Genomic DNA, 16,749 nt, shown 5'->3' on the forward strand with positions numbered 1-16,749 from the left:
GAGGCGCTCAAACAAGAACATTGAGGGAGGTTTATCATTTTATCTCAGCTCAGTTAAAATATCTTAATAAAGAACCAAACTCAAACATCTTTTTTGTTAATATATTAGATGGTGAAGGGAGTGGCAAGAGAATTAAATTATTTCCCACACATAAACAAATATTTGTAGGATCGATGTTTGAGTGGTCTACTCGGGATCATTGATAGTAAGAGTACCATAAGACCAAGGGGGAATCATTGTTTGAGTGTCAAAAGGCTAAAAGGTTAGTAAAGAGGTGAGAGGAAAATTAACATGTAAGTGAATGGGTCGATGTTTGAGTGGGTCAAAGATAATCTGCCAAATGATATGTAGAAGAAGGATTATAGGTCTATAAGGGAAAACAAATATTTGTAGTGTTTGAGTGGTCTAATGAACAACATTAAGGATAGGTACTATAGACAAAAAGTTCATAAAGATGAGGGTGGGAGAAATAGAGGTGTTAATGGGCAATGAGGTTAAGAGGAAAATTAACATGTAAATCAATGGGAAAATGAGTGTCCCAGAATAGTCAGGTTTGTTATGTAATTTCGTTCTTTTTTTTGTGGAGATTAGCAAAACTATACATTTTTGGAAAGCTGATAGCACCAGGAATCCGAAAAACCATGTTTCCATTTGCGCAAATTTTTCTTTGGCGGCCATATTGGATTTTCAAAATGGCCACCATCGGAAACCTATTTTTCGCGATATCTCAACATCCGAACCACCGAGAGTGCTGATTCCAACACCTATACCCACATTTTTGGGGATGAGGAATCACATGAAGCCATCTAAAATAATCTACACCTACCCTGGGATACCAGGTGGCAGCCTACAGCGGATTTTGAAGATGGCCACTTTCAGGAAACATGTTTTTTTCTGAATATGTATACCACATTGAGTGATGTTTCGCTACATTGTGGCACACGGATCATAATTATGAAACCACATCCCTCATATATCCTAAACAGGTGATTTATGTATTCAAGAGGTAAGTATATAGAGATGAGGCTATACAATCCATAATTATACATGTAATAATTACTTTTATTTGAACATAGAATATTTCCCATAGATGAAATTTTATCTTTGTCAACATTCATCAACATTTTGTCCTCATAGGTTTTCAAATGTCCTCATCACTGTCGTCAGAGCAGAGAACAGGTTGACAGTCATCGTCGTTTTCACATTCGGAGCTGCACAAACACAAGTCTGTGCATGCCAAGTCATTGGCACGGCACGAACACCGTCTCGATGAGCAGTCTCCTTTGCACTGACATCTGACCATCTCAAGTATTGCTTTCGGTGCTGGTGGTACATCTGTCATTAGTGGTTTCAATTCCCCATCGTTGTCCTTGAAGTAGCCATGTTGCTGTGGATCCAGGAACACTTGATGTACGATAGTAGCCTGAGCCCATACCCTTGCCTGAAGATGTACACGATCAACATGCTGATTTAGAGCCCCTAGCGTTGGAGGTAACTTGTGACTTTCAGTCATGTGTTTACAGAAGAGGTACCAGCGCAACTCCGGAATGCTGTTGATACATATTCCCTTTGGTACGTACACTGCACATACAAATCTTGCCAAGTTGGACATCTGATCTGCGGTCACATCTGCAGCATCACCGAGCATTCTCATGGCCTGTATCACGTCACTATCGGCTCTGACGAAAGCTTCAAACCATGTTGTTTTGCCCATTCGCGAAAACCGTCCAGTATTGTCTGCTCCTGTGAATGTGTGGAATGCTGGCAATGCCTTGGCCTTTTCGACGCCAAGATTGTTCCAGATTGGTTGTACTTGCACAAGGCCCGACACAAGGGAGACAGCAGTGTTTTTGAGCAGAACATCATAGTTAGCTATGACCAAGACCAGGACATCTGTATCAGGAGAGAAGAAGGTAAGCTGTTCTGCGTTGGGATTGCGGCGAGTTGCCAGCACTGCTTGGTGAATCATCAGAGTGTCTGCCTCCTCATGATTATTGTCTTCAAAATGCCTTTGTTACTCTTGGCCTTTCCTGCTGCACATATAATTATCAGCTTGGAGGCATCTCTGTTGTACTCCAACGTTTTCTCAGCCAGATATTCTGCCAAATCTGACTTTGTCTGAGCGTGTGACAAGAACCGCTTCATGGTGATGTGTTGGATCTTGGTATTGTCCTTCACTTGGTACTGGACTGGATTGTGCCCCCCTCGTCTTTTTTGTCTTGTGCTTTGCTTCAACGAATCGGCCTTGTAAGTATCAAACACGAGGATAACTTCGTCAAAATGTCTTGTCAGTGACATCAATCTGGTATTAAAGCTGACACTGAGATCTTCAACGGTTACTGTTGCAGCTGGTTTTGTCGACAATTTCTGTACAAGAACCATGGCGTCGACTACTGCTATTTTCATAGCTGCAGAGTTATGGACTTGAGCTTGAGGACTTGAGGTCGGAGCTAAGTCACCCGGAGCTAAGTCTCCATGTTTCACAAGGAGATGGATTAACTTTGACTTGTCAAGGCAAGGAAGCAGGTCACCGTTTGGTGCGAACAAGGCGCGAGGTGTAAGGGTGAATTCGTAGTTGCCTATTGCGTCTTTCTGGTCAACATCACGGCTTGATTTTGTCAATATCATCAGCCTTCCATACAAGTCTTTTGTTTCCTTCAAGTCGACTGACTTGTCCCTGAGCATGATCTTGGTCTTCTTCACACCAGACAAGTACATCGTGTTGTTTTCTTTTTTCACAGGTGCAAATAAGCTGACTGTTCCGTTGATTCTTTCGTCAACATACTCTTCTTACAAGTGTTGACCAATGTTGTCGATATTCAGGATTTGTGATGTGTGCTCCTCTGGGACATAGGCATGTGTGATCAAGTTGTATATGCTATTTCCTTCTGTGGTAAATGGATTGCCATGACTCATGATAGCAGCCTTGATCTTTTCAACCGCTGTATTGTTCAGATTCACTGCCCTCGGACTAAGTTCGTGGTGTTCTGTCACTTTGTCTGTTTTGGTGTCGAACTGATCTTTGAATTCTCTGGTCAGCCGTGACAATTCTGGAGAGGCCATAAAGAATCTCTGCCTTGCATTGGCATTATTGGAGATGCCTGGAAGTCCAGAATGAACCTTCATTGCTCTGTTTTCCTGTTCACAAGCGTGGTCTGCACCGATTGATACAAAGGGGATGCTAGATTTCGTTACTGAGATATTTCCATTCTCGAGTTCCCTGTATGTGGCCGGATGCGTCTTCCTCAGGTCATACATATCTGCTATGTATCGCGGCCAAAGACGTTTGTATTTGATACGATCCATGGAGAAAAATAGCTTGCTGAGTGCCTCACCAGATTCGAGGTGGAGTTTGAGATCTGCGTCCCGAGAAGCTTCCACAAAGAACAGAATTGTCTCCACTCGATGCAGGTAATTCATCAAGGACTTGAACATGGCTTTTTTGGATTGTTCTGTTTCCCAAGTCTTGAATATGTTCACAACATCAGCTGTAGTGATGACATTCAACAGTTTTGTGTTGGCTTCTTTCACACTTGTGGCTTTGGTGAACTTGTCCTTTTCTGAACATGCCTCGTCTATTTCTTCTGACATATCTGAGCAAACGGCTTTCAACTGTGGATAATCTTTGAAGAACAGGTCCAGCGCCATTTCATAAAGTGCTATATATGAATAAATATGAGCACGGAGAGTGCGTTTGTAATGCGAACATCTCAGGATCTGCCTTGTTGTTGAAGGTCCGTAGAGGTCGGCCTCTATCCACGCGTCATCAATACCTGAGTTCTCAATGGAAGTACCCAGGGCTCTCAAAGCAGCCATGACCACATGCAGCTCGCCAAGCCGAGGTACAACGGTACCTTTCAGGTCTGGCCTTGCATCCAGCAGCCTTATCACCTTTTCATAGAGGGCCATATCCCAGGAAATGACTGTAGGGTGGCTTGTACCAACAACTAAGTTCTTTAGCTGAGTTGTCTGAGAGATGACGGTCAGAAGAGTCGACCACTCGTGTGCTACTTCAGGTAGAAGGGGTAAGACTCCGACTTGTGTCAAACTGTGACTACCCGACAGCAATGAGTGGTATCCTGCCCAACCAGGTATATATGTGCTGTTTGATTTCTGCATTCTGGTGATCATAGAAGCAACCAACCATCCTAGATGTGTAAGGTGATACGCTGGTGATATACCATCCTTGCTGATGTGGAATGTGTCTGTTCTCTTTATGGTTTTCGGCACCGGCTTGTCACAATGAAGCATAGGAACCTGGTACGGGGTCACTGACAAACTGGTAGTGTCAGCTATGCTCAGTTGTGGCGCCAATGTTTCTCCTTGAGTGTCACGTTTTTGATAAACAGCAATGATTGTTCCATGGGTTGTCCCTTTGCCATCCACGCTGTCTTCAGCAAAGTCTGTGTTATCAGCTGCAAAAAACACAAAAGTTCCCTTCTTCAAAAATGGAGGAACATAAAGTCCTTGGAACTTCAGGGTGTTTTCCACAATGGCATTTGCTAGGGCTGTTTCGAGGTGCATAACACGACTGTACGAGACACAGTAACCTTGAGAGCAGAGACTTTCCAGGAGTTTCTTGTTTCTTGTGTCATGGTGAACTGCCAAGGCTAATCCTAGAGACTGTGGAGTTTCTTGTGATTTGGTTGATCGGAAGGTCGCAGAATCAGTTTTGGGCCTATAGTTCACTTGCTTGTCAGATTTGAATCCACCCAATAGCATCTGACTAACAGTGAGTACTTCTCTGTTAACGTGAGTGGTTCGTTTTTCAGTTTCTAGTGTTTCTGTTGGCCCCACCATAACCCATCTGATCATTGCGTGGAGTGCTGCTGGAACATCATCTGTGCTGCTAGTGACCTGTATAGCATCGGATGAGTTTTCCTGTTGGTGGAAGTTCTTGATAATTCTGCGCAATGCCTTTGCTGCTTTATAGATAATATTCAGATCGTCTACTTCACTTTCTATCATGGCAGACTGAACCATATCGGATTCGCATGCATCTGGGGAGTAAAGAACAGAAGGTTTTCTCCTGTCCTTTTGCCTAACAGACGTTACGTGTGGTAGTTCTAGAAGAATTCTCTCCTTGAGCCAGTGTCTACTATATGCAGGGAAGTGGTGCGCCAATGCATCTGTGCCACCAAGCAAGTTGATGTATGTTGTTTCAATATGTGCCATGGATAAGTATTGTTTATTCTGAGTTTGACAGTCGACAAGGCTAATCAACTCAATCAAACATGATGTTTGAAACGGATGACCTCTCTCTGTTGTTCCCTTGTTATCCTTGGTACGTAACACATGGAATACATTTGTTGTCCAACATGACTTGTGGTATTGAACATCGATTGCATGTGCATCAGTGGGTGAGATGGATGTGTTTAACCTAGTTTGCAGGGTGAGATTTCCAGACAGCTCCACAGCATCGTGTAATGCTTTCCCACCGTTTTCTGTTCTCAATGTGTACAATTTTTGCTCGTTATCTTCCTGGCAGAAAAAGCAATGTTCCTTAATGAATGGAGCTGTTGCAGAACGTGTAAACGGACTGGTGGTGGAAGTTGATGGTTCGTCCAGTTCTGTGCTTTTTCGCTTTTGTCCACGTTTTTTCTCTGTGTAGGAGCCGGCTGAAATGTGATATTGATGGCGGTCTTTGGCACGTTGTACCTTCTCTTTGTTGGTTGCATTTGAATAACAGATACGATGCCAAACTGCATTATTGAATTGCAGACTTTCACTTGTTTCATCCTTTAAGCGACTGTGAATTTTAACATATTTTCCATCATGGTAGGCTGCTCTATCATTAAGGGTTTGTAGCAAGTGTTCAAACGAGTCCGGTTTGGGCTGCTGGACAAGCGTTCCATATTTTGCTGAAGCGGTTTGACAAATTATGCAGTGCTGCCACTGTGTGGGCTGAGTCGTAACTTCACTCATCTTCTCTCAAGACCTGCAAATATATAAAACGACAACAGGTAAGTAATTGTGAGCTTCATGAGGTTTATTTTAAATGAACTATTAGGTCTGATATAATGACTTTCCATGTACATGAACTGAACATGTTGAAATGATCCCATTTATGACTATGACTGTACTGAGGCGAAACATCACTCAATGTGGTATACATATTCAGAAAAAAACATGTTTCCTGAAAGTGGCCATCTTGAAAATCCGCTGTAGGCTGCCACCTGGTATCCCAGGGTAGGTGTAGATTATTTTAGATGGCTTCATGTGATTCCTCATCCCCAAAAATGTGGGTATAGGTGTTGGAATCAGCACTCTAGGTGGTTCGGATGTTGAGATATCGCGAAAAATAGGTTTCCGATGGTGGCCATTTTGAAAATCCAATATGGCCGCCAAAGAAAAATTTGCGCAAATGGAAACATGGTTTTTCGGATTCCTGGTGCTATAAGCTTTCCAAAAATGTATAGGTTTGCTAATCTCCACAAAAAAAGAACGAAATTATAAATCTGAACATAATGAACCTGACTAAGAAGCAACATATATACACTACTGGCGTCAGGAAGGGCATCCGGCTGTAAAAACATTGCCTCAAACAGGGAACCAGGAGGTAATGGAGCCCGCAAGGCTAACCCCTGCAGGTAAAAAAGGGCCTTAAAACGATCATTTTATTTTTTGTTACGCTTTACAACAACAACAAATTTTGGTGGTATTAGTTGTTTTGTTTTTTTGGAGGGGAGAGGTGGGGCACGAGGGAGTGGGGGAGGGGATTTTAACATTTTGACTCAAGCTGCCCGAGGGGATTCATCAACTAAACTGAATGATACCCCACAGGAAGAGTTGGAATTATTACTTGGCCAGATTGGTTAAAAATCTGCAAATGGTATGCACCTTCTTTCCTTTCCAAAAGCTGTCAGGGTTTGAAAAACGGTTCTTCTTGATCTATCTGGCCATTTCCTGGTAATTTGCACATAATGTAATGACAAGAGGTGAAAACCATAATGCCATAGGATAAGGATTCGATGAAATAATAGTGAAAAATTGTCCCACCGAGTCTATTACGGGGTGAAACAATAAGCCACATTGGCTTTTGGACTGGTGGGGAAAGGCAAGGTCGTGCTGTGCAGATTTCCAGGGAAGGAAACATGAAAGTGAGCTGGAGAGGTTTGAGTGCAGATAATGACCGGCATCATGTGCAAAGCAAAAACAAATAATCATGCAATCCCCAAAGCAGCCAAAACAAAGTATGAAACTACAAATTGCATGCTGCAAAATTACCTTTTTATCATTAATCAAATAGTACTATCAGTGATGTCATTACCCTATGCATGTGAAGCGAAATGCAGGGTGAACCAATTGCTTTACGTTCGTTCGTCAGATCAGTTTTTTGATTGAGGAACAACTTATTAAAATTGAATGCTATATTTTAAACACGAAACAAACATTAATAGGAAGACTAGTTTGCAGTTTTACCATATATTTTCTTTACATTCCTCCCGACTGCACATGCGCAGAGAGGAGTGAGACAATATTTTTACTCTGTCTGCCTGCCTGGAAGTAAAAAAAAAAGGTGAAAATCATTCCAAACAGGAAATTTACTGTTTTAAGGACATTATAAAGGACACAAACAACAGGCACATGGAACTAATGTAAGGTGTGAGACAGGGTGATGTAATAGACACTGAGGAAAATGGCAGTGAAACACGAAATTAATTTACTTGTATGTCTTTAAACCTCTTTAAACCTTTATTTAAATAAAACTATGTAATTGAACACCGTAGAAAACAAATCGCCTTCATAATACTTCCAAGAACCGTGCTATAATGCTATATATCGATATCATGAGAGGGTGTGGCACGTGATGGTATGGTATCAGGGTGAAGAAGAGGCCACCGATATGGCTGTGTACGATGCTGATTGAAGTTGCGTTCTGTGGTGATCAATAAAGTCTCCATCTCTTAAACTGCAACTCACCATCGTGTTATTACAGTGTATAAAAATTGTGTATAAGACTGCTTCAACAGTGCTAAACTTCCGGATTTTTGTTAACGATCTTTAAACTCATATCTATATCTCTATAAACACATATGCTAATGCTGTCTGTCTGCCTGTCCCACCCTGAAACAGAAATGCTCCTCAGAGAAAAAAAACAAATTCAGCAAAAGTTGCTTCAAAATAATCCAAACCTACGGGAAAAATGGAATTTTTTCAATCAGACCAAAAATTTAACCTTGGCGGTGTATAAGGCAACATAAAGCCAATTCAATCGCTCCCATCTGCCACGATACCTTTATTATTATTTGCAGTTAAGAAATATACTGCTATATAATTGCTGTTGCAGTCTAGACTCGGAACAAACCTGAACTGAAGAGCAAAAAAAAAAAAAAAAAAAAAAAAAAAAAAATATATATATATATATATATATATATATATATATATACAGTGGAACCTTGACTTACGAGTGCACCAACTTACGAGTTTTCCGAGATACGAGCCGTCGCTCGGGCGGTTTATTGCTTTGAGATGCGAGCCGAGATCCGAGTTACGAGCTTACGCCACCCGCCACCAGGTGGGTTCCGGTCACATGGTTATCTTGCCGTGCAAGCATATCTGCCGTATATTGCTGCTGTTTTGTTTTCGCATTTTGGTTATTTTGGAGCTTACGCCACCCGCCACTAGGTGGGTTCCGGTCACGTGGTTATCTTGCCGTGCAAGCATATCTGCCGTATATCGCTGCTGTTTTGTTTTCGCATTTTGGTTATTTTGGAAAATTTCTTAGTTTTAACCATGGGTCCTAAGTAATTGAGTGCCAAGGGCAGTACTGAGAAGAAGAAGAGGATGATGTGCTTGGATATAAAACACGCAATCGTCGAAAAACATGAGCGAGGTGTGCGTGTTGTCGACTTGGTGAGGCAGCAAGCTCGGATGTGAAGGCAGCTGAAGATTTTATTATAACTTTTGCCGAACTGATAGAAGCCGAACGATACATCCCCCAGCAAATCTTCAACTGTGACGAGACAGGGCTCTTCTGGAAAAAGATGCCGAGGAGGACGTATATAACGGCAGAGGAGAAGAGCATGCCAGGCCACAACTTGTTCAGAGTGCCGGCGATAGCTCGCCTTCTCTTTGTGGAAGACACGGTGAGATCCTTAACATCCAACAACTAATGGGACGCAAACGGGGCGCCCAGTTTAGCGGTACACACATTGATGAATCACCCTGCCTGTGAAACACCGACATGACAGGTTATAGCTGGGTCGGGATTCAAACCCAGGCTGGACAGTTTAGAGTCAAGTGTGCGTACCTCCAGTCCAGGCCATCCTGCCAACTTGTATGCTGCATACAGGTGAAATATAAAGCGCGAGATATTTTTATATATACTGCATATTTAAAAAAAAATTGGTGTGATTTTTGGCGGGCTGGAACGGATTAATAGCATTTCAATGCATTTTAATGGGGAAATTTAATTTGAGAAACGAGCAAATTGAGTTACGAGCTCGGTCACAGAACGAATTAAACTCGTAAGTCAAGGTTCCACTGTGTATATGTATGTATGTATGTATGTATGTATGTATGTATGTATGTATGTATGTATGTATATAAGACTTACTTTTTTACTTACTTTTTAGTACTTACTTTTTCCACATGCGAAATTTGCATTTATGTTTATTTAAATTATACAATCGACTACAAAATGTAAATGTTTCATGATATTTGTTATATTATATCATGTTTATCTGTCAATATTGTTGAAATGAAGATCAAATAGCTGTATGTTGAAATATGTTGAAAAAGTCAAAACTTTACATGGGGTGTACTTACTTTTTCACGTGACTGTGAAAAATGAATGAATGAATGAATGATCGTTTTAAGGCCATTTTCCCCACTAGAGCGGGGGTTAGCCTATATATATTCTATACTGTACTATACTGTATATATGTACAGTATAGAATAGCCTATACTGTACTATATAGTTATATAGTTAGCCTATAGCTATAGTTAGTTAATAGCTATAGTTAGCCTATACTGTACATATATATTGTAACGAATTTGAGAAGTGTAACGGTTTTGAGAAGTGTAACAATTTTGAGAAAGTGTAACGAATGTGAAAAGTATGGTTTTGTTGTGTGTAACACCCTCGTAATGTAAATAATGGTCGCAGCCGTCCACCTAGTTAATTCCATGAAACTTACACACAGGCCACGATATATCTTTTTAAATAGTTTATTTCCTTATTCTATGTAGGCTAAATATGTGTTTCCCACTAGATTGACTCTGCATTGTATCAAACGAAATAAGCGTAGGCCCCTTTCAATTTCCCCAATCATCTCCGCTCTCCAAAGTTCCTTTCAAAAGCGGTGCGAGTGGTGTTCAATCCGGCAAGCCGCCATTGCCCATTTGCTAATCTCGGAGAAGAGGGGGGTAGGAGCCGCCAACTCACAGGCGTGGCACGTCGTCATGATCAAAGGGGGAATCGGACAGCCCTAACAGCCAACCAGCACCGCGGTGAGCGACCCGGTAGGCGTGCCCTCGCAGCCGGCGGCTTGATTCCGACCCGAGTAATAAAAGCGACTGGGAGGGACTGCTTCAGGAGATGACATGAGAGATAAGAGGAGAGATGAGCTGTGAGCTGTGAAATGAGAGATGAGAGACGCTCCAAACCAAAAAGGAGAGGTACTTGGAGATGAAACAAGCTTTGGAGAGACGCGCTGAGAGGAGGGAGACGGCTCCACCAGAAGGAGAGGAGCAGGTGTGACCGAGCCAGCGCGTGACGTCCACAGCATCAGCAGCGTCGACGCGACCGAGGGTTTTCCCGCCAAAAACGCGAAGAATTGGGAGCTGCTACCTCCAGCCCTGCCGGTTTCATTGCAGGGACCTGACCCTGCCTCCCTCTCCAGCAACCCACCTCCGCCATTCCTGCCTGCAATTTCCCCTGTGTAAGTGTGAACGTCGTCTGTCCTAATCGTTGTCCTGGGGTTAAGTAAATTGACTAGTATAAGCTAACGATTCACTGTGTGACTGCTTCTTCCATCCATTGCTTGTAAATAACTTTGATCGCTCCTTCTTTTTGCTTGTGTGTATAATAAATCCTGTTATTCCTCCGTACTCTGTCTTCTTCTCTCTTCCTTCTCTTTCGGTCGCTTTAGAGGTTTCCAAATTGAATATCTGTGGTGCGATCTGGTCAACGTTGGGGGAGTCGGGCCAATCGGGGATCCTGTAACGGTCGCGGTTGACCATCCGCTCGGCCCAAAGTAACATCTTGTCCGCGACCCGTAACAATATATTCCTCAAGCGACCTAATCAAGGTTCTGGCATCAAAAAACAAAGCCTCATTTGCATCATGCAGGAACAATAGACTGTAGCATTATGATGTACTCAAAGAACTGAGTCGTACCTGTCTCAATGCATCACCACTATGGGGTTGATCAAGGAGTTCACGCTCACGTGCCAGCAGAGAGGTACGGCGAGAATCTGCCCGCAGCACTACTTCAACGGCTGCTGTATCATCTGCCTCCACCTCTATTTATTAACATAAGATATAAGTGATTGTGGCAAGGTGGGGTGAGCATTTAAAAAAATAATAAAACAACAATAGAACAATGACAAATGATAGAAAGGATTAATTAAACACACAAGCACACACACTATTTTGGTAGTACATAGTCACAAAAACAGGAATCAACTTGTATTCAAAAAGGGGGAATGAGGAAGACTGAGAGAAACTGACCTTGCTCACAAAGCAGACAATCAATAGATTCTGGAATTGCCAGGGCCCGACAAGCAATATGCTTCAACAAGGTCGTCTTTCCTTTGCTGAAAACAAACAGCATCCAGGTTCATTTAGCTTTCAATTAAATTTGTTTTGTCAACCTCACTGTAAGCATAACACATAAAGCACACAAAGACAAATCTTCAGAAAAAGAAAGTTTCCTCCTTGTACTTCCACATGATTTACCCATTCACAATTCTTGAGCACAGTTTGCTGCACTGGAGAGAGAAGAAAAACGAAACAATGGTAAAGTTACCCATTTGGTCCGACAAGTCCATATCTGCGACCAGCAACCACGATGAGGTCGGCGTTGACAAAAAGGTCCTTCCCATGGGCAGAAATACTGAAATTTTCAACCTAAGTGTAAAGGAAAAGAAGATGGGTGAATGATTGAAGGAAAGCCAATAGGGGTGTAGTGGGAGGGAGGGGAGAGAAGAGCAGGAAAGAGGGAGACATTATGTACCTGGGGAAAGAAGTCATGGATTAATAATAATAACAATAATAATAATAATAATAATAATAAAGATAATAATAATAACTAGAACTGCCACTATATTAACGGCTGGCAGTGATGACCGGTTTCCTCTGCCTTCCCGCTTTCATACAACCCCGCTTTCATTGGACAGGCTTTGATACAACCCTGCTTTGATACAACCCCACTTTCACTGGACACGCTGGCTGAAATCATATGGCTGGATTGATACAACCCCGCTTTGATACAACCCCACTTTCATTGGACACGCTTTGATACAACCCCGCTTTGAGAAACCCCACTTTCATTGGACACGCTTTGATACAACCCCGCTTTCATACAACCCTGCTTTCATTGGACAGGCTTTGATACAACCCCGCTTTGATACAACCCCGCTTTGATACAACCCCGCTTTCATCGGACATGCTTTGATAAAACCCCACTTTCATACAACCCCGCTTTCATACAAGTAAGCTTTCATTGGACATGCTTTGATACAACCCCGCTTTCATCTGACATGCTTTGATACAACCCCGCTTTCATCGGACACGCTTTGATACAACCCGGCTTTCATCGGACACGCTTTGAGAGAACCCCGCTTTCATCGGGCACGCTTTGACACAACCCCACTTTCATCAGACACGCTTTGATTGGACACACTTTGATAGAACCCCGCTTTCATCGGACACGCTTTAATACAACCCAGTTTTCATTGCACGCGCTTTGATACAACCCCACTTTCATCATAACTAAACCTACACCGAAAAGTCATATGGCTAGAGAAGATAAAATTTAGAGTTTCTTCTTCTTCACACAACAACAACTACCATCCTAACCGTACAACCAATCATGTTGTAATTTAAAAAACGTATTCCAATTGACGACATCTACATAAGGTTAAAGTTTCACGTTAATCAATCAAGCAGTTCAACAGAATTTTTACTTTTTAATATCTCCCTTCAATTGTTTATGGCTGACAAACCGAACAACCAATCACGTTGAAATTTTATATATTTATTCCACTTGACGCCTTATACATTACTTTAAAGTTTCACGTCGATCAATAAAGCTGTTCATTCTTTTTAAAGATTCTCGTTCAATTATTTATTGCTGCCAATCCATGTGAGCTATTGCAAATTCCAAAAGGGCATTTTAGCAGGCCGACATGTGGAACATAATTGTGAAGTTTCTATTCCATATGATCAAAAATGAGGGAGGAGCCAGGTTTTAAAGGTTTATGCTTCAAAACGTGATAGCTCCTAAACCATGTGACTTCTGACGTCATAGTCACTGAACTTTTTGTTTGTCATGGGTATGCGATTGTGCATGCAAAGGCATGGGGTTCGTCATGGGTATGCAAAGTTTGGCCTCGATCTGGTCAATCGTTTCGGGAAAAAATGGTTTTTTGTGGTTTTTCAGGCTTTCCACTTAAAACAATATGGCGGGCACACCCCGTGACCTACGCCGTCATTATAAAAAAAAATTCTGCATCAATTTATACTGAGATGATGCTCAATAAATTTCATCCTGATCAGATTAAGTTTTTTTACTTGTAGAATTATGACGTCATAATGGAGGCACCTATGACATCATCATTCACATATGTTATTGTGCATGCAGAGTTATTTACAATGAGACGTCTTAATCGTTTCTACACAGCGCTTTTGGAGATATAGAGGTGCAAAGTTTTTCGGTTTTCCAAAGATGATGCCTGTACCACGTGACCTATGATGTCATAATTACCATTAAAATATTCTACAGGCCGAGTCGCTCCTATGGTGAAAATTTCCTGTCAATCGGTCCAAAGACTGCAGAGAAAATGATTTTTAAAGGAAATAAATCCGAAAAATGGCAGTGGCACAACCAGATGGCCTGAGAACAAAAAGTGTTGGGTTTCTTCTTCCAACTAACGACTTCTGGCTTCCAGACCATACAACCAATTATGTTGTAATTTTAAACACTTATTCGCCTTGATGACAGCTATATTACATTAAGGTTGCAAGTCAATCAATCCAGCGGTTCAAGAGATAGAAGCTTTTAAAGATTTTCGTTTAATTATTTATTGCGGCTAAACCATGTGACTTATCGCAACTTCCCAAGCAACGTTTTAACTTCCCCACATAGGGAACATTTGTATAAAGTTTCCACTCGATATCTTCAAAATCGAGGGAGGAGATAGGTTTTAAAGTTTATGCTGAAAAGTCATTACTCCGAAACCGTGTGACGTATGATGTCATCACGCAGGAACATATGACAGCTCTCATGTGACATGTGACGTATGACATCCTCAAAATATTGTGTCCCGAACCCATCTCTCTCTATACCCACCTTTTCCAGTCGAACCGAGCTGCTCCTGGACTCTGCCCGTCTCCCCTAACAAGGTGGAGAAGTTTTTGTCAAACCTCGACTCTGATTCTGCAACTGGACCAGCAGGCATCAGCCCACGGGTCCCAAAATCCTGCTCTGCCGCTCCATCTCACCCTCTCTCTGTTCTCTTCACCCTCTCTTTTGCTCAAGGTCATCTGCCATCTGCTTGGAAATCAGCCAACATTACCGCTTTACACAAAGAGGTGCAAAAACAGATCCTTGCAACTACAGACCAATCAGCCTGCTCCCAATAATCAGGAAGGTCATGGAATCAAGCATCACTTCTGACATCAAATCCTTCCTCTTCTCCAATGGCTTGATCTCTGATCATCAATTTGGATTCAGACCAGGTCATTCTACTCTGGACATGCTGCTTCTGCTGTCTCAACAATGGATGGAGGTCCTTAATGCCAAACACGAAATCAGAGCTGTCTCCCTTGACATATCACGTGCCTTCGAAACGGTCTGGCACCCCGCTCTGGCACTGACACATAAAACATGATAAAGGGAGCGGGAGACAAGATGGGGAGAGAGAGGGAAGCACAGAAGTGCAACATTTGAGAGCAGGGACATCGGGAGATCTGTGGGAGGGAGAGGGCTTGGGGCGAGGAGGCGTGGGAAGGGGGTCAGGAGGGGGAAGGGGGAGTGGGAGAGGTAAAACAAAAACCACATGGACACTGCTAAGACTTCCAAGAAAGAAGTCGGTATTTCAAAAAAGTGGATACGGTCAATCGTTGACCTCTTTGGTGTAAAGCCCGACTGCTCTGGTCGCTGGTGCTCGAGCAGATGGCAGCGAACCCTCTCAAGAATGATCCAAGCCAAGACCTTGCCTGGCACCAAGAGTAGCGTCACCCCTCGGTAGTTGTTGAAGTCCTGGTGATCACCCTTCCCATTCCAGAGGGGAACAACAAGGCTCCTCTTCCAGTCAGTTTGGATGATGCCTGTGCTCCAAACAGAGCACAGAACTGCATGCAACGACTCAAGTACAGCATTTTTACCAGCCTTGAGAAGCTCAGCATGAATGCCACAAATCCCAGGAGCTTTTCTCCCTTTCAGCCGGTTCACCGCCATGATATTAGCGAAAATATATGATAAAATATATTATATATATATATATATATATGATAAAATATCATATATCTTTTATATGAAGGGAGGGAGGGAGGGAGGGGAGGGAAGGGGAGGGGAAAGGGGAGGGGGGAAGGGGAGAGGGTAGGGTGGAGGGGGATGGGAGGGGGAAGGGGAGGGGGGAAAGGGAGGGGGAGCGGGAGGGAGGGGGAGGAGGGAAGGGGAGGGGAGGGATATAGATGGTTACTGGCAATTGATCACATCCACAAATGATCCCCCCCTATCCTGCCTCCTCCCCCTCCCTAGCAGAAGTACCCGGCATTGCCGGGTGGGGGAGGGGAGGGGAGGGGAGGGGAACGGGGGGGAGGGGAGAAGAGGGGGAGGGGGAGGGGGGAGGGGAGAAGAGGGGGGAGGGGAGGGGGAGGGGGAGAGGGGAAAAGAGGGGGGGAGGGGGAGGGGGAGAGGGGAGAAGAGGGGGGGGAAGGGGAGTGGGAGGGGGAGGGATGGGAGGGGGAAGGGGGGTGGGGGTGAGGGGGAGGGGGGTGGGAGGGGGAGGAGGGTGGGAGGGGAGCGGAGGGGAACGGGGGGGGGGGGAGGAGAGGGGGGAGGGGAGAAGAGGGGGGAGGGGAGAAGAGGGGGGAGGGGGAGGGGAGGGGGGATGGGGGGAGGAGAGGGGGGATGGGGGGAGCATGGGGGAAAGGGAGGGGGAGGGGAGGGGAAGGGGGATGGGGGGAGGAGAGGGGGGATGGGGGGAGGAGAGGGGGGTGGGGAGGGGGAGGGGGTGGGGAAGGAGGTAGGGCAGAAAGGAAGGGGTAGGGGGAAAGGGAGGAGCATGGGGGAAAGGGAGGGGGAGGGGAGGAAGGGGGAGGGGAGGAGGGGGGGAGGGGAGGGGGAGGGGTGGGGGGAGGGGGAGGGGAGGGGGGAGGGGGAGGGGAAGGGGTCGGGCAGAAAGGAAGGGGTAGGGGGAAAGGAAGGGGTAGGGGGAAAGGAAGGGGTAGGGGGAAAGGGAGGGGGTGGGGGAGGGGGAGGGGAAGGGGGAGGGGGGATGGGGGAGGGGGAGGGGGGATGGGGGGAGGGGAGGGGTGGGGGAGGGGGAGGGGGGTGGGGAAGGGGTAGGGCAGAA

General features: G+C 44.2%; 1 protein-coding gene across 3 annotated transcripts in view; it reads right to left on the bottom strand.

Moving 5' to 3' along the window:
- Nucleotides 1–16,749, bottom strand: part of ABCF1 (ATP binding cassette subfamily F member 1) — a 175,824-nt gene that overhangs the window by 67,686 nt on the left and 91,389 nt on the right. For all 3 annotated transcript variants that reach the window (XM_078780068.1, XM_078780061.1, XM_068122175.2), the window contains exons 26-28: nt 11,976–12,076; nt 11,678–11,763; nt 11,345–11,469 (exon numbers count right to left, since the gene is read on the bottom strand). In XM_078780068.1, the coding sequence (XP_078636194.1) occupies nt 11,345–11,469; nt 11,678–11,763; nt 11,976–12,076 (312 nt within the window). The remainder of the gene's footprint in view (nt 1–11,344; nt 11,470–11,677; nt 11,764–11,975; nt 12,077–16,749) is intronic.

Source organism: Myxine glutinosa, chromosome 1 (assembly GCF_964187855.1).
Source record: "Myxine glutinosa chromosome 1, kmMyxGlut1.1, whole genome shotgun sequence".
In the NCBI taxonomy this organism is placed as follows: Eukaryota; Metazoa; Chordata; class Myxini; order Myxiniformes; family Myxinidae; genus Myxine; species Myxine glutinosa.